The sequence below is a fragment of the Micromys minutus genome, assembly GCF_963924665.1.
Source record: "Micromys minutus genome assembly, chromosome: 22".
NCBI classification, from domain to species: domain Eukaryota; kingdom Metazoa; phylum Chordata; class Mammalia; order Rodentia; family Muridae; genus Micromys; species Micromys minutus.
This window is the reverse complement of record NC_137957.1, coordinates 11,370,725-11,389,849: the sequence shown is the minus strand read 5'-3', so window position 1 is coordinate 11,389,849 and position 19,125 is coordinate 11,370,725. Positions and strand designations below refer to the sequence as shown.

At 42.7% G+C, this 19,125-nt stretch overlaps 1 protein-coding gene and 1 pseudogene across 4 annotated transcripts in view; one reads left to right on the top strand and one right to left on the bottom strand.

Moving 5' to 3' along the window:
• Positions 1–17,728, bottom strand: part of MON2 (MON2 homolog, regulator of endosome-to-Golgi trafficking) — a 70,891-nt gene extending 53,163 nt beyond the window's left edge. For all 3 annotated transcript variants that reach the window (XM_080935360.1, XM_080935361.1, XM_080935362.1), the window contains exons 1-2: positions 17,279–17,728; positions 7,439–7,502 (exon numbers count right to left, since the gene is read on the bottom strand). In XM_080935360.1, the coding sequence (XP_080791486.1) occupies positions 7,439–7,502; positions 17,279–17,389 (175 nt within the window). In that variant the 5' untranslated portion in view covers positions 17,390–17,728. The remainder of the gene's footprint in view (positions 1–7,438; positions 7,503–17,278) is intronic.
• On the top strand, positions 3,533–6,714 carry LOC308435231 (neo-calmodulin-like; annotated as a pseudogene). Its single transcript has 2 exons — positions 3,533–3,970; positions 6,631–6,714. The product of its transcript is annotated as a neo-calmodulin-like (transcript).
• Positions 17,729–19,125: the final 1,397 nt, after the last annotated feature.

Here is a 19,125-nt window from a genome sequence, read left to right as displayed (position 1 = left end):
TTTAAATAAAGAGAACATTAAACTTAGGAATCTAAGCCGTTTTCAAGAAAATAAAACTCATTAATTAACTACATGTATATCTGACTCAGAAAATATTTCTTCAAAAGAACTTGGAAGATAACCATTCATAATCACAACTGAAAGTAAAAAAACCGCCTCAGCCACTGTTTCCTTCTTACTGTGTTTTCAGTACCAGATATGAACTTCCTCTATGAAGCGGTCCTCAATCCCAATGGAGAAGAGTTGGCGTTAGCCATAACACTCACACCACGTCAGCCCAGATAGGCATATCTTGCCTGGAGGACTGGTGCTGTCGGCTGTGGGAGTCATGGCTCAGTAGAGAGCACTGCTGGTTTCCCTCCAGCACAGTGACAGCCAGTCAGAAGAGACACTTCAGCTCAGCTCCAGCTTGGTTTCTCTACACACTCAACCAAAGTATGTGGCATCTTCACCAGTAGGTCTCAGCTAGCTCTGGTGGGCAGCCAAAACCCATGGCAGAGCTTGTGTAGCTTTGGGCAACTTCCCTGGCAAAACACTCAAGAGGATACCTGGCAGTTGGCTTTTTGTTTAATAACCCTGGGCTTTGAGAACTAGTCTTACCTAGACATGCAGGACATCTCCTTTCTAACTCTCTCACAGATATTTTTAATTGGCTTAAGCGGTAAGTTTCCATATAGGGTTTCCATGCATCCTTAGTTCTGGTCAACCCCTTTCCCCCCATGCCCTGTCCCCGCTTTCCAACCCCTCCTCACATTCCTCATCTGTTTTCATATCATTACGTTTTGGCTATCCTCCTTATGTAAGGCAGCCCCACCCAGATGGCCTGTTTAGTTGCCCTACACACACTTCAGGTTAAATACAGTCTACAGATCGGGAGCAACTGCTCTTCTGAGCCTGGGCTGTCTTAAGCAGTACTTTGTTTTTTTTTTTTTTTTTTTTTTTTTTTTTTTTTTTTTTTGAGTTTCTACCAAGCTACCTCCAATTTTTAGTTAGTTTTTATTCCTATTTTACATGGTATGTTTTGACATTTATCCATTATTTATAACATAGTTTGTGGTTTTTGACTGCTACGTATTCTGACAAATGCATTTTAATTTGCTTAATTTCATTTTAAGTTAGTTTTGTGAGAATTTCATACATGTACACATTTTTTAACACTATCAACCCTCCAGTCTCTCCAGCTCCTTCCAGACGTCCCCTGTCCCCGATCCCCTCCCAGCTTCATGCCTCTTTCAAAGCCTACTGAGTCAGCTCAGTGCTGTCTTCATGTCTAGGGTGCAGACCGCTTCCCTGAAGAAAACTGAGTTGTACAGCAGCCTTCAAATGCCAAGGCTCCTCAATTAGGGATGGGGCTCCATCAGTCTCTCCCCTGTTTATGTGAGATTTCTGACTGGCTTGATCTTGTGTAGGTCTTATGCAGACAACCAGAGCCACTGTGAGCTCATGAGTGAATTAGCCCAGGTGTTTGCAGAAGACATTGTCACAGATGTCTGCCCCAACCTCTGGTCCTTACAATATTTGTGCCCCCTTTCTTACAACGTTCTGAGTCAAGTGGGGAGGGTGTGTAATACATATGTGCCATTATGAGATGAACATGTCATGGTTACTCATTCTCTGTACTCTAACCATCTGTGATCCTCTGTATTAATTTACCTACAAATTTCATAATTTTATTTTTCTTTACAGCTGAACAAAATTTCACTGTGTATTATGTACCATAATTTTATTATACATCTTGGGCTCTATAGGTAAATTAAGTTACTGCTGATGAGCTAATCTGTCATGATACTAAGCTATCTTCTAAATACTCATTTATAACCATAGACAAATGCCGCTCACCCCCAACCTCTCTTATGCAGAAGACGGGAGGCAACAATGTAATCGGAATTTTGGGAGAAGGGCTGTGAAATGCTCTCTCTGGGCGTGGCACGGCCAGTGCAGGTGAGATCACAGTGTCTGTGGCATCAGCAAGAGCCCACAGACAACTGGACCTGTCAAAAGTCAAGCACAGATTAGGGAGGGGTGCACATGCCCCTACCTCTCCCTGTTGAAGTATTGGTGCATTCTGATGCATTCTGAGGAAGAGACAATAATTATTATTCACTGGGCACCACGTTTCAAGTCCACAGTCACACAGACAATCTTAGCTAAACGCAGTGAGGTCTCAAAAAATATGCAAGACATGACTATTTGAAAGGGTACCGAAGGGAGGTGGAGGGGTTTATAGTAAGTAACCACATGTACTTTACACATGTATGATATAAAAGTGTAAAATGAGTGTTTTTTAAATTTTGGTACTGAATGTTTAAGTCTACTTTCTGCCTTCAAAAGTACACACTGTGGAATGATACACTAAGACAACTTCCAACAAGATTCTCTGTAAAGCCCTCACTGGAGAATCATAAGTTACTAAGTTAGCACAGCTTAAAGAAGGGAATCACCCTGGAAAAGAGGAACAGCCCTAAGGCTTTCTCTTCTAGTCAATTACCTTCTTGAGCCTCGAAGTTTGAACTCAAACCGGGAGACAATAATCTCACAAAAACATTGTAAAACATTGAAGTAAGCAATTAAAATATGATTTTGAACTGATATAATTCTATATATTATGGAATCATAATGGAATAAAATTAGAAATTAATAACAAGAGAAATCACAGAAAAGCTATAAATGTTTAGAGATAAAACAACACATTCTTAAATGGCCAGTGGATAATTAAAATAATCAGGAACAATTTTTCCTAGAACCAAATGCAATGATAGTATAAGTTATTTGAGATGCAAAAAGCTAACACAGAAATAAAATAAAATAAAACGACCACCATCATCACCACAGGAAAGCCAGCAGCTGTGACTGGAAGTTTATAGTTAGGAACTTCAGGGTCCTAGATAAACAGCTGAAACCCCAGAAGAGCAGATAGGAAGAAATAATGAAGACCAGGAGAGAAATTAACATAAAACCAACAAAGCAATGAAAACAAAAAACAAACAAAAAAAACCCCACTAATAAAACCAGAAAAATATGGAACATAAATACCAATGAAATCCAGAGAATTATTATAGAATACTTTGAAAATACATCTTCTAATAAATTACAAAATATTCAATAAATGGGTAAATTTCCAGAAATATAACTTACAAAAATAAATTCAAGAGACTATAGAAAACTTAAGTTAATAAAAGATAACAAAACTGAAGTAGTAATAAAAGAGTCTTGAAAAAGGAAAGCCTAAGACTGGACAGGATCAGGGCCCTGTTCTATCAAACCTTCTTCAGGCTGACTCAAAATGGAGAAAAGAAATGCCCCATCATTACTCTGTGACGCTAGCATTACTCTGATACAAACCGGGTAAGAAACAAACACTAGCAAACACTCCTGTCTGATTCCTCAGGTGAACACAGAGCCAAAGCTCTCAATAAAATACAAGCCAAATCTGAGACAGTGTTAAGAATGTTAATGTTTGTATTAGTCCGAGTGGGGTGAGCAAGTCGAGTGGTTGTCTGTCTGTGTCTCGGAAGCCGGGAGCCCTCGCAGCATGACTGACCAACTGACTGAAGAGCAGACTGCAGAATTCAAAGACACTTTCTCACTATTTGACAAGGATGGGATGGGACAATAAGAACCCAGGAGCTGGGGACAGTGATGAGGTCCCTGGGGCAGAACCCACAGAAGCAGAGCTGCAGGACATGAACCGTGAAGTAGGTGCGGATGGTAATGGCACAATTGACTTCCCTGGGTTTCTGACAATGCTGGGAAGAGAAATGAAAGACACAGACAGTGAAGAAGAGATTGGAGAAGCATCCAGTATGCTGGATAAGGACAGCAATGGCTATATTAGGGCAGCAGAGCTTCGCCACCTGATGACAAACCTTGGAGAGAAGTTAACAGATGAAGAGGTTGATGAAATGATGGGGAAGCAGACGTTGATGGGGACAGTCGGGTAAACTACGAAGAGTTTGTACAAATGCTGACAGTGAGGTGAAGACACTATAGAACGTGCTAAATTTCTTGTCAAACTTGTTTATTTACCTTCTCTTTGTCTGTAACTTATCTGTAACTTATCAGTAGGGTTCCCCCCTACTGTCAAAAAACATGCATGTGTAGTAATTAGGACTTCATTCCTCCATGTTTTCTTCCCTTATCTTATGTCATTGTCCTTAAACCTTATTTTAGAAAACTGATCAAGTACCATGTTGCATGTGGCTTCCTCTGGATATATCTAAGCCCTTCTGCACATCTAAACTTAGATGGAGTTGGTCAAATGAGGGAACACCTGGGTTATGCCTTTTTTAAAGTAGCTTTTAGGAACTGTCAGCATGTTGTTGTGAAGTGTGGAGTTGTAACTCTGTGTGTACTATGGACAGTCAACAATATGTACTTGAAAGATGCACTACCGAAAAACACGTGTTGTACCCATGTGCTCTGTACACTAATTTTTTTATACTGCTGGTATTGTACCAGAAACATTTTTAAATTATTACTTGCTTTTTAAGCTTTGTTTAACCACTTAAGGAAAATCTGCTTATGGTACAATTTGCCTCAAATCCATTGCAAGTTGTAGATTTGGTTTCCAATAAAAAATTGAAATAAAAAAAAAGGATATACACCATAATCTAATACATGTCATTCAAGATACAAAAAAACAGGTGTAAGGACAAGAATCAAATTATTATCTCAATATATACAGAAAGTCTTTGACAAGGCTGAGCGTCCCTTCATGGTAATAAGTGAAGAGCAGGAACGCATTTCAACACAAGTGAGGCTCTGGTTCGGCACTGCTGAACGGGAGAGGTTGACAGCAGTTACTTTAAACAAGGAACCAGGCCAGGAAGTCCACTCTTTCCACTCCTGCCAAATCAATATAATCCCCAATCTTAGCGAGAACAATAAGCCATGAATAAATAAAAAGGACAAAACAGAAAAGAAAGAAGTCAAAATATCCCTATTTGTGATATGATCTTATTCTTAAAACAAAACCCTAAATATTCCACCATAAAACTCTCGGATGTGGCAGGAAATGAGCCAAGTAATGGTGTGAGCGATGTCAGCAGAGTGAGATGCGCTGCACGCCTAACTTGCAGCTCCTCCTTCCCATTGTGATTAAGTCCTGGAGTCCAAAGCACAGCACATGCTTTTCTCTCTTCCTGCTCTTAGAGCAGTGCTGGACAGAAGGACTGGGCCCTGAACCTCCCCCACGAGTTACACGTAATCATGACGTACCCGTCTGACTAGTGACACACGAACCTATTTTGACAATGCTGGTCTTCACGAGAGATGTTTGAACACAACGATTTCTAGGAGACAATGGGGCCAGAGAATGCCTCCAGTCCCTTCATGTCAGAATTTATGATCAGACAATATTCCAAGTGTATACACAAATAACATGTGATAGGAAGAACTCATGTTACCATGTAACACAATAAATGGTGAGAGAAGAAAGAACAAAATGCTGGTTCTAATGTTGGGAAGCGTGTCATCTTACACGAGAAGGTTCTGGGAAGGAAGACATGTGAAAGAGAGGAGAGAACCCCAGGAAGCAGAGACCACAGATGGAGCACAGGAGCCAACTTTCTTTCTCCTGGGATTTTATGCAATGCTGTACTTACAAGGACTGTACTCATGCATTAAATACAGAAAATAAAAATAATAAACAAATAAACATGTAGGACAAGTTTAAATGCTGATCTAGCTCCTTAAATAAATGGCCCTAGAAACTATGTAGCATGAAGTATAAAGACCTGTGATGTGAAATCAACAGTGCAGCTGCATAGTAAAATGCCTTGTCCTTTAAATATTTATTTATGACTTAGTGTGCAGAGGGCTGTCCCTGTGCCACAACACACACGTGGAAGTCAGAAAATAACCTGCACTGTCCATTCTTTCTTCTCATCATGTGGGTCTCTACCGAAGGATGGCATCAGGCTTGGGGCTTCACCTTCACCCACTCAGCCATCTCAACGACTCTAAAATCTCTTATTCTTCCATAAGCTTAATTAATTAGATATTACACTCTGTACAAAATACTAGAATACATAGTGGTTCTTTGAAGATCTTTTTTTTTTTAATTAAACAACTTTATTTTAAAAAACAGAGATAAATGTACAGATTTTAAAAGCATTTTTGCATAAAACTATATGAATATGTTTTTTGTCAGTACTTGATATTTTTTAAAGGTTTCTTTGAAGATCTATTAACTATAAGAACAATGAAAAGTATTACTGAAAAATAAAATAAGGATTTGTTATTATACTATCAGCAAAGGTAAATATTTTATAATAACACTCTGAGTCAAGTGTAGTTAGTCTCCATGTTTAAAAATCCAGGCCATAAATTACCTTTAACACTATGTCACTGAGGATAAGCAGCCAACCCACCCAGCATGCACCTCCCAAAACCTCCTCGTCCACTGTTTCAGTGCAAACACACACCTTTGCTTTTACCGTCCGTCACTCCAGTCACAAAAGTGTGATGTGACTGATAAGTAGTTAAGTAACAAGGAAGAAGCTATGGCAGAAAGATACGACTGAGGAAAACTAACCTATTGGTCAATTTCTAGTCAAGCGGAGGAGTCTAAGGAAGATCCAATGGCATCTCTAATTAGAAACTCCTAATGGTTTTGAGTTCTATGTACAGGCTGAAATGTTTAAGCTGTGTCCTAGAAGGCTGATGGAGCTGGAGTACAGCGGGTCTGAGGACGTGGGCTGTGGCCGAGCATGAAGCACTTGGAGGGGAGCCAGCGTGGAGCCCTGAAACACGGTGGTGACACAGTGCAAACCCCCAGATCCCGTCTGACCCTGCTGCTTAAGCAGGTACCTTGATCTGCTGAGCCAGGAAGACCTTCACCTCCCAGTCCACCACGCTCACTACTGTGCAAGAATGGACGGACCAAAGACGACAAAGAGCAGATGGAGAGGAGCCATGGCCGAGAGAAACTTTCCGAGATCCCTCCTGAAAACCCAGTTCCACCAAGGTTTGCAAACACAAAGCAAACAAAGCCCTGTTTTCTTGTTTTCCTGTCACACGATTGTGGCCCTGAGCTCAGAATTCAAACTGCATGTCAGTGGACACACAGCGTCACTCCATGGACTGTCCACATGACCCTCAAGGTGTCACTCAACACAGTGAAAACAGTGAAGTGAATGGTCGCCATGGTAAAGTGTGTCAACTGAGTAGTGGTGGAGGAGAAAGCAAAGGTGAGTAAGAACACCCTTGATTCACAGGAGCTGGGGGCTTAAGGTCTCTCGTTTTTAAGAATTTTATGGCTTTCACTTCTGGGAAATACAACCAGCTGACAGACTAGGGACAATTACATGTTCTATACCATGAATAACATACTCAGGTGCAAGAAGTAGATGCTAAAAAATACTGATGACTCTAAGAGTCAATTTAACTATTAGTAAAATTTTTACTACTAATTGAATTCAATGCAAAAAAAAATTACCTGCCAAAATTTCGGTGTTTCTTGCAGCTATTGTTTTAACTTTTATTATTCCCGATTCAGCAGCCTGTAGAAACAAAAATAATTAGAAAATAAAACTTACTATAACCACAAAAATTAAAAGCACAAAGAGTCAGTACCATGTTTATGTTGCAAACACTAGGGACCCAGTAGTGGCACTCACACAGCACGTACAGCACCCCGTCATCTGGGCTACTGACATGCAAACTGCACTTTGCCTGTCGCCACCCCGGCATCAGGATCTAAAGCATACCTGGATGTCTGAACACTGTACAGAATCACATCTTCAGAAAATACAACAAAAGCCCAGTGAGAAGAACGAGATTGTTCTCTTTGCACACATCCCCCTCTCTACTGCACACTGCAAAGCTCCAAAGTCAAGCAAAATTACTGTCATAAACTAACGGGCCAGTTCTATTTCTTTCCTCTCTATACTTTAGAGATTTATTTTATTTTGTTTATATGTATGTGTAGAAAGCCATAGAGGTCAGAGGGAGCATTGAGTCACTTGGAACCGGAGTTATAAGTGCTTGTGAGCCACCCAATATGGGTGCTGCAGTCTAAAGTCAGGTCATGAGTGCATATGAACATGGACCCACACACATACACATACATGCACACATGCACATGAAAAGGGGAAGCCACATTTATCCTGAAATTTAAAAAATAATCACAATTTGTTGCCTTAGACATTAGACATTCATCATCCCCTTTATACAACGTTTTGCTAGAAAATTTTACTAAACATGTTTATTTTTTAAAACATATATATCAAGGCCACCAAACTCCACGCCATATTTCATGCCATATAATGCTAGCATAGCCTACATAACTAGTGACGTGGAAGCTTGAGGGTTCTTTAGAGTTGGTTGGATGATGTTTTGCTGGGGTAAATACGTGAAGGAACGTTTCACTGAAGCAGACACTGGAGGATGTCCTGCTAAAGCAAGCACGTGAGAGGACACGTGATCGAGTCTTTGCTAACAACACATTCGTATTGGTCTGCCTTGCATTACGTGGCTGAGCTGCATTTGTAGGGACTCCATAGAAAGAAACGCACCAAAAAAAAAACTTCTGGTGGTATGCTGCCGTTTCTTGCCACTTCCAGACTCATGCTGACTAGATGCAGGTGCTGAGGCAAGGCACGTAGAGGACGTGATGTTTGGAGGGCAGAAATAGAACTCTACAGAGTGATGGAGACAGAGCGTAGCTTGCTGGTACAGCTGGCCGTGCAACCCTGTGGGTTTCGAGTCTTCTCTGATCTTTGATTCCCTAAGAGAGGCACAGCCAAGAACTCCTGGCGTTCCTTCTGGTCCCTCCTGCTGACTGGAGCTGAGGCTGAGGCCTGGCTGTCTCTGCTAGGTCGTGTCACCCCTGTTGCTAACCCAACTCTATGGAACTGGACTGCTGGTGTATCTGTGAAGTGTTCGTCAATGGATTGAGCTGACACTGCCTGCTAACCCGTGAACTGGACTTCCAATTTCCAGATAACACACTCAGGAGTTGCACCAAAGAATCTTTCTAAACAGGTCCACCCCACTCCCTTGTATCCTTTCTTTCCCATTACCTCTGGTGGGTGATGGGCTAGAAGGAAGGGTAAAGTGTTTAAGAACCATCCTTCAAAATAAGGTTTGAAAAGAATTAAAGTTACAGTCTGGAGATCCCTGTAGAAAATGAGGTCCTTTAGAAACAGGCATCTACATAAGAGGCTGAGAGGTGAGGAGAACATCGCCTGCTGGGCGTGAGTATGGTTTTCTCACTAAGCTGCAAGAATGAGCAGGATGGTTCCAGTGCTGAGCCAGGTTAGGCTGTATGTGAAACACTAGCTCAAAACAAAACAGCAAAAATGAGGACTGGAGAAACAGCTCAGGTCAGCAGTTCAGAACACTGGCTACTCTTTCAGAGGACCTGGGTTCAACACAACCCATAACTCCAGCTTCAGGGGATAGAGTAGCCTCTCTGGCCTCCATGAAAATACATACACAAGGTGTATAGACATGCAGGCAAAACACCCAGACACATAAAAGTAAAGAAATCTTCTATAATTCTAACAAACATTTAAAGTTTTTCCTATGCTCACTCACTGTATAGATCAACTGTAACAGTTTATTTTTCTCCTGAGTTCAGTAAGAGTCAGGGACAAGTTGCCAGTTCATAAGACCTGAACAGACGATGCGGATGTGCTTCCCAGTGAGAGCTGGGAAGACAGAGGAAGTCTTTCATGCCCTGCTGCATTTAACAGTCCTCACACTTACGCTGTGGGTCTCTTTTAGTCACTGTATTTCCCTGATTCCTTCCCAGAACCACCTAGAAGAGCTTTGGCCTCATTCTGACTCCAAAAATTCTTCCTGACCGATCCCATAATTGTATGATTTTAATGATTTTTCAAAATGCTTAAGAATTCTAAATTATAATCTCTGTTCTTGACCCATATCCTTAACAGCAGTGATTAACCAACTTGAGTGTTTATACTTAAGTTCAAGACAATAAACAAATAAACACAAATAAATAAATAAGTTGTTGTCCTCTACCTCCTTGGCCAGGAAACCGTGTTTCATCTTGCTCAAATCCTTGTTTATATCCCATGTGGCCACTAACCATGCATGCAAGCTTCTTCATTCCACGAATACTGGCCATGGTCACAAAGTCTGTCTCATTGACACAGCTTGGAGTTTTCTCCTACTCCCACACTTCAGCTCAAACCTATTTTCTCTACCTAGCATGTCCTCCAGTATTCAGTGCTGAGCTGTCGATGGGTTGCATTATTAGCATATCACAGAATTCTGGGCTGGTGACCGTGGGTGGCAGTGTGCTGCCCTTCATACATGTGCTCTGGGGTTCCGTATGCAACACTGCAAATGAATAAATGAGCAACAGACAAATGATGTTTCTCAAATCAAGTAGTGTAGGGAAATCTTCTAAAAGGAAGAATGTACTAGAGCTGTCACATTTCTGACAAACCTAATTATACAGACACAGGGAAGAACACACTCTTTGGGCTGGAGGTGTAATTTAGTCAGAGAGCACTTCCTATTCTGCAGGAGCACTGAGGTAGGGAAGCAAGCAAACAGAACAAACAAGAACAAGAAACAAAGATGCAGTCACCAATGCAAATCCTAAATCTCACAGCTTGACGTGCAATGCTCTACTGAGGTTCACGCACAGCCAACAATATGGGGACCCTTCAGAGCTGTGGCGCGGGTTCTTTCCATGCGGGCACTATTTTAGCATCATCGGTGACACATTTCTATGAAACAGCTATTCCCATCTTCACACATCACTGAAGGCTCGTCACCCTTAGTACTGCCCAGACCTTCCTGGGAAGGCTTCCCCCATTTAGCATAAGCTCGTGCATTATGAGTGCTTACCACACCTCCTTTTAAATAAAGTAGCTACAAAAGGAAGGTCTCTAAATGAAAAGTTAACATGGTATGAGAATTCAAACTCAAAAGAGAGGTGCCTCACAAAAAAAAAAAAAAAAAAAAAAAAAATCCCCAAACTCTGACCCACAAATCACAAATCTACTGGACCTATGGTTTATTTCTCTGTCACTGTCATCTTGGTTCTGATCTGTTATATGATGGGTTCACCCTCAAGCTGCCTTCAGCCTTGGCAACAAAAATGACTGCACTTACTCAACACCTCAGCGTCCCTATGTCACTAACTAGGAAGACAGCTAAGTCTAGACTTTACCCTGGAAGTCTTTTTCTTTTTAACCAGGAGTATGCTGGAGCTTTATGTTGTGAAGTAGAGGGGAGAGGTGGAATTTCTTTTTAAATGTGTACGAGTGTTTTTCTTGCATATATATGTGCACCATGTGCACACTCAATACCTACAGAGATCCGAAGAGGGTACTGGATACCCAGAACTGGACTTATGGATGGGTGGGAACTGCCATGTGGGTGCTAGAAACCAAACCTGAGTTGTCTACAGGAGCAACAAGGACACTTAGCCAACGAGCCGTCTCTCCACCTCAAGATTAAGATTCAAACTAGATTAAGCCAACAAAGCACTCAGTAGATCGAATTAAATTAGTTCATCGACATCCAGACGGTTCTGGATAAAGAACGTAGGCTGCAATGAAGGAAGGAAAATGATGTTTGCTACAGAAGGGATGGGCATACCATTACCACTACTACAGACTGCTTTTCTCTAATGTGTATAAATTAGGAATGGTGGCACACGTCATCATCCCAACAGGCAGGTGAAGGAAGCCCGCTTCTGCTTTTAACAAATATATCTTCTGTACCTCATGAGAGAAATAATCTAATGTTAAAACAAAATTGTCAAAATTCCTAATTAATTATTCATAGAACCCAGCAGTGAAATGGAAATTAAAGAAAAAATGTGAAATTTAACTTACTTTTAACTTAGGTAATATAATGTATTCATAGGATACCAAAGAAGTACAGGGATGCCTTGAAGACTTTTCACAGGTCATGTAAATGCTAATGTCTAAAGTCAAATGCACGCTTGAAAATGCTAAAAGGATATAGAATATCCCTTAGAAGACAATATACTCATAAAACAATTACACATTGACACCAATACAATATTCTTCTGTAACATTCAATTATCCTACAATTATAGTTTCAATGACTACTCATGACATTTTATTCTAAACTCATGGTTTAGTGAGTAAAAGGAAGACTGGAAGGCACATAGAAGCTCATATCCACACACTGTGCCTTTCTCTCTCCCAGCCCTTTCTTCAAACTTTAAATTTCAATACAGTACCTAGTCCACAGTCCTGGGTATACAGTTTTATGCTACAGTGGCTAGAAAGATAGATGAGATGCAACAGTAATCCTTTAGGATTTATTTACAAAAGAGCAGGAAAAACTCAAAAATACAACGTGGGAGACAGGGCAGGAGCTTTTGCTCATCAGCTGGCTTGCAGTTGACACACAGTTAAGCGTTCACAGACTATCTCACAGACGGATGGATGGGTGGACGGAAGGACAGACAGATGAAAAGGGAGTGAAAGCTCCCGGGACTTCGCTTCATGATAAATGGGCTGAGAAGAACTCAGGGAGGAGTTAATACAAGGCAGAATTCTAAATGGGGGGAGGAGGCAGCCAATGCTTAACTAGGAAAGAGAAACTTGGGATCGGAAGCAGGAAAGGTGGAAGCTGGGGCAAGCTGAAGACTAACGGACAACTGCTGCCTAAGGAAAGTGTGAGGGTGAGGAAGCCAGAGAGGGACGGATCAAGCAGGTCTGAGTATTTAATAAAAATGTAATGATAACAACCAAGAGTGCTAATTTACTTATGTCGTTGATCTGCACCAAAAGTCAGGCATCATGTTAAAACCTGGTGTAGGATGGTGCATCAGAAAATGGGGGAGAAAAAGAAACCTAGTAAGGACAGGAAGCAACAGGAGGGCAAAGGCAGCCATACATGCGGCACATAAGCAATGTGATAGAACCAGGAAGGAGACAAAGGAACAGGAATGCACGCAGAGCATGGCTCAGCGACACGTCTATCTGAACCATGTGAGAGACATTCTGGAAGAGGTGTTACACAGGCTGACAGAAACCAGAGCGGGTGACACAGAGAAGGCCACTGGCATCATGCTAAAGCCAAAAGCAAGGGGGGAAGTGGCACTGTGCAGGGAAGAGCGTGAGGAAAGCGTTGGAGACAAACCAGGATACGCTCACACAGAGAACAGGGCTCCTGAGAGGGGAGACACACTACCTGTGTGCTACAAAACTCAAAGTGAGAAAGCGTCAAGGGGGAAGGAATGGTCACTAGCCCGAAGTAATGATGTAGACAGATAATGGTAACAGCGAGGCAACTGCAAGATGCCATCGTGGAGAGGAGACTTACAGATGGGCACACAGGGAGTCACACCAGTCCCTCCACAATCCAGCTTTACATCCTACTGAGCCCTCTGAGCCGCCTCATGTGTAAACGAAGTTCTGACTTACTTCATTCTCTTCTTCATTCTATATATTCTATATAACAATCTTGTTACATAGCTCAGTCTGGTGTGGAACTTAAGATCCTCCTGCCTGAGTCTTCTTTTTTTTTTGGTTATTAATTATGTCATCATTAATATTTATTTTTAAAACAATATAAACATCAGGTGAAGTCTGTCACTCAAACATTTCAAAGCATATTATATATAGCCCAAGTTTCAAGGTATTTTCATTCTATTCCTTAGAAATCATGTAGATTATAAATCACAACTCTCATCATGCCTTTTTTTTTTTTTTACCAATTTTACATTTTCCCAATCATTCACTTTTGGTGGAGATCAAACTTGCTGCCTCAGCCTTCTAAGTACTAGGTCCTGGACGTGCCTGGCTATAAAATATTTACAGTGGTATGTTAAAGATGGGGTTTCGTACACTGCTGTAAAGGTTACATTTTATTCAATACAGTTGACTTCATGAAAAGAAAGGTAGTTTTAATTGTTAGTTCTTTTGCCATGTTTTACTCTTGAGAGATTAATAAGCTGCTCTGGACTATTAGCACAGACCTACTTTGTACTTGGTTAAAAGTAAGCTACCTCAGAGAAGAGAGAAAAAGACTGAAGACGACTGGAAATCAGGCAGTGCCTTTTATTTCTGTCATCAAAGCGCAATGCCAGAAAGCAGTCGATGCCACTTATGTCTCTGTCTCTGTTCTTACAACCTCACTACATAAGACAGGAATCCATTCCACTATGCGCATGAAGAGAAGGACCACCCATCAAGGGGGAACTAGTACACTATAGACTTCTACACCAAAACAGCTTTCAACTAAGCACAGCTAGATTATCCAGCCTCTATTCTTCACTGCCCTGAAAATAAGGTCTGAATCCACACACAGAGGCAAGAACTTTAGCCTCAAATCCCTAATAAAAGAACGGAGGACCCTGCTGTGGCAATAGAAGACAGTCTGTCACCAGGTCTTCAGCGGCTACCAGTTAACATGGGAAACCTCTGATTTAGGCAAAAAACCTCTGCCAAGGTGCCAAATTATAACAGAAAGTTGAAAGCACACAGCCTGGAACCACTATGTGTTATTTATGCTTTACTGATTCTGTGATATCGAGAGAGACAGGGTCTGCAAGGTGGCTCTGTAGTAAAGGTACTTGTCACCAGGTGTGACAGTAAGTCTGCCTGTTTGTGGATCTCATGTGCCTGGTGCCAGTGGAGGCCAGACGAAAGCATCTAGTTACAGAGTTTGGAGCACCATATGGGTGCTGGGAATCAACCTAGGTCCTCGGGAAGAGCAGCCAGTGGTCTTACCACTGAGCCATCTGTCCAGCCCAAGTAAGACTCTTTCATTCAGCAAATCCTTATGGAACATGCACCATATACAAGAGCATAGATTAGAGACAATTACCTACAGATGCAAAGGTTGGGAGCTATTACTAAGAAGCTACCTGGATAGTTATCTAGTGGAAACTAAGGCGCTTTAATGAGACTCCCAGGATTAGGAATGGAGTTCTAGAACTTTGTAAGTTACCTGTTGGAAGAGTGTTTTTCCCAATAAAATTACTATAGAAGGAATCAATTAAATTCTAATTTAATTTAAATTAAAGCACAGAAGCCTATAGCACAGAGGAGCCACAGTCTTGTCTCAGTCAGGGTTTCTATTCCTGCACAGACATCATGACCAAGAAGCAAGTTGGGGAAGAAGGGGTTTATTCAGCTTACACTTCCACATCGCTGTTCATCACCAAAGGAAGTCAGGACTGGAACCCAAGCAGGTCAGGAAGCAGGAGCTAATGCAGAAGCCATGGAGGGATGTTACTTACTGGCTTGCTTCCCATGGCTTGCTCAGCCTGTTTTCTTATAGAACCCAGGTCTACCAGCCCAGGGATGGCACCACCCACAATGACACCTCCCACCTTGATCACTAGTTGAGAAAATGCCTTTCAGCTGGATCTCATGGAGGCATTTCCTCAAGGGAGGTGCCTTTCTCTGTGTCTGTGATAACTCCAGCTTGTGTCAAGTTGACACAAAACCAGCCAGTACAGCACATAACATGATTTCTAGGACTGGGAACAGCCATAGTTCTATAAATTACTGCTGAAATTACAGTAGGATTTGATGTTTCTAAATGATTATTTTATAGTAAAAGTAACCTTTCAGTCTCCCTAAAGGGGTATATGGGGGGAAGGAGCGCACATGTGCAGGGGTGGGGATATTATAACAGGATCCCACTCATAGCCCCAGGCTGGCTTCAAATTAATGTCCACCTTCCTGCTTCACCCTTCTGGAAGCTGGAGTTACAGGTGTGACCCATCATACCTGGTAAAACACCCTAATTCTTCAAAATTATCTGCTATAACTTTCAACACACAGATGATACAGAGACAAAAAAAGAAAATCAATACCACAACAAATTAGTTGTTCTCTGAAAGAAAACAGTGTCAATGTGATACCTATGGTCTCCATCCTGGGTAGTGGCTCATTAAAGACACTGGGATTCGCTGAGAACAGGTCGAAACAAGGCACTCACAGAAACTTCAAGACTCCTGGTAGGTCTACACTCTAAACTTTACTAGTCAAGTTCTAATTATAAACTTATTACAGTAAGCATAAACATTGTTGTAAGTAGAAAAATATGAACGATCTCACTTTGTAACTTAATAGCAAACAGTACATTAAACTGTGGGTATACTAAACTATATTAACTAGGAAATAAAATTAAATAACCATTTTTACATATCTTTTAACTACATTATTTTTTTAATTTATTCACTTTTGGTTTCTTTTTTTTTTTTTTTTTTGGTATGGGTGTTTTGCTTGTATGTATGCTTGTACACCAACTGTGTGACTGGTGCCTTCAGAGGCCAGAAGATGGGAGTTAGATCCCTTGAAACTGGAATTATACAAGGTTGTGAGCCACCATGTGTTTTTTGGGAATTGAATAAGGGACTTCTAGAAGAGCAACAAGTGCTCTTAACTGCCGAGCCAGCCCGCCCCCTGAACTACATTATTTTTAAAATGTGAAAGGACAGTTTTTAAAAATATTTCAGCAACAAAAAAAAGGAGTCTTAAGAGGGAAAAAAGTCTGAGATAAGTGGTTAAACTAAAATTTTCAAATCAGTATCTGGAAATTTTTATTAGCATACATAGAGCTTCCTGATACTCTTCCTGTGAGCCGCCACCACCATCATCACCATCTTTGTCATCATCCTCATCGGTTTTGAAACAAGGTCTCTATGTAGCCCCAGTTGTCCTGGTGTTCACTCTCTAACTCACTGAGATCCGCTTGCATCTGAGTACTAGGGATAAAAGTTTGGCCACCACACCCGACCTCCTATACTGGTACCACATTTTAACCCTACTCTACAACTGAAAAACAAACGTGTGGACCTAAGAGGCTACACTCAGGTGCATTCGTTTTGCAAAACAACCTACTAGATACTAGTGGAAGGTTTAACATAGTTATCGTAGGCCTTGACCATTTGCTGTAACTTAGGTGTTCTAGTTTATCACGATGACGAGACTGAGAGTTAAGCTGAATAACACAGACATGAAGCAAAGGTTTCCAAGCGAGTGATAGCCACACGTATGTGTGGAGTACAGATCCCGCTACAGAGGTGGATATTCATTTTTTTAGGAGCAATACACCTGCCTCGCGTCACTAAATCGGCTCACTCAAGGAACTTCATTCCGAAATAAACATGACGAAAGAATGGAAGAAATCAAATCTCCTTGGAACTCTCAAAGGAATTCTACAAACAGCATTTGTGGACCGATCACCGACTTAAGCCTAACTGGCGGAATAAAAATTAGTGTAGGGCTGGAGAATCGAGGAACCGGTCTACTAGAACCAGGGAGCGCTCACGACGTTCCCCCTGACGTCGTCTGAGGATTACCTCCTTGACAGGTGGGAACTTCTTCTTGCATTCTAATGACAAGGCCCGCAGGTCGCTCTGCATATTCTCCAGCAGTTTCTTCACAGCCTCGGGGCTGTTGGTGCAGGACATGGTCCCCCCGGGTCCCCGCCGACCTGGGACCTCCAAGCAGGCACTGTCAGCTGCTTGCGCGGCCGGCAGCGAGCCGGCGGCTCCTCAGCCTTTCCAAGCCGGAGCTCAGGGCTCGGCGGGCGCACGGCCGGAGCTGGGCTGCGTCCCCCGAGGCGTGCCCGAGCTCCCCCCCGGCGTCGCCCCGCACCGCCGCCGCCTGCTCGCCGAGACCTGTCCGCAGCCGTGCTGCCCTACCAGGCTCCGCCCGCCCCGGTCCAGGAGTCCACCAGACGGACAGGTCCCTCCCGCTGCCGCGGGGCCGGGCCACGGCGGGCGTCACCGGCCGAGCTGGCCACAAGCTTCAGCGATGCCCGCCCCGGGTGCCCAGACTCGCCGACGCCATTAGCCGAGTCGCCCACAATTCCGAGCGCGGCCCGGACACGTCAGCCGCACTTCCGGGCTCCGGGCCCCGCCCCCGCTCGGACCAATCCGGAGGCGAGCCGCTGGAGGGGCGGGGCCGAGCGAGAAACCCGGACCAGCTCCAGCTGGGCAGCGCCGACCCGGCCCCAGCCATCCACGCAAGTGCCCGGCACATCTGCGCAGGCGTGTCCTGCTTCCCTTTCGCTGGCTGGTAACCTGGGGGATCATTCCGGCTGCCTCCCTACCTGTGTTTGTGTTCTATTCTCTTCTGCTATAAATATTTGCTTTTTATAAAAAATGAATTTGCCCTGTCCCTCACTTGTGCCTCCTTGAGTCCCCGCCCCCCTGACTTATAACACAAATCAACGTCTTGTTCCTTCCTCCCGGGCCTGAGAACCTAAATGACAATCCTGCGGAATTGTACAAATCGCCTTTGGTTTATTTAACTGTGGAGTAGTCCCTTGTTTTCCATATCTATTACAAGACTCTTTCTGCGCCCTTCCTTGCCTCCCGCCCGCCCACCTTCTACCAATTATTTTTCCTCACTAACAGTTCCCTTTTATACTTTTGCTTTGTTTCTGTTATCTCCCCGCCCCCGCCCCACCCCACCCCTTCCTCCTTCTAAACTGATAACCTGGACCGTACCAGGTAACTGAGGCTCAAATAAGGAGCCGGTTCATTAGATCAGAAGTGCCAAATGAATGTAAGGCAAAAGTTAACATGAGTGTTTTCAATGGTCCAGGCCAGTCTATTTCTACCCAAGACCTTTCTCTGTTGTAAAATAAGCAGGAAGCAAAAATAAAATTTCAGGTTATTCTGATGAGCAAAGCCGGTCTACGTGGATTGAAGTTGGAAGAGGAGGAAGCTGTGTCTGTTAAGGACTCCATAAAACGGATTGATTGAAACGTCTTGATTATGGGAAACTGGAATGTTGCAAGTCCAGAATCTAATTATCTTGGTTATGTTTTGTCCCCATGTACCCATTTGCTGTCTTCTCTGGGCTTGACCTAACATCCTTGTGATATTTTTGGAATGTACCACCAGATTCCTACCTTTTAATGACCCAAAGGCGATCACTATCAGACAGTCCCTGAGGTCAGTGACAGAAACTTTCCAGCTTTGCAGTAACTTACCTACCTGATGATATACTCAACCTCTGAGTCAAACGACCCTTTCACAGGAGTGGCCTAAGACCATTAGATATTTATGTTACTGTTCATAACAGTAGCAGAATTACAGTTATGAAGTGGCAATAAAGATAATTCTATGGTTGGGGGTCTGCACAGCATGAGGAACTGTGTTAAAGGGTCACAACCTTAGGAAGGTTGAGAACCACC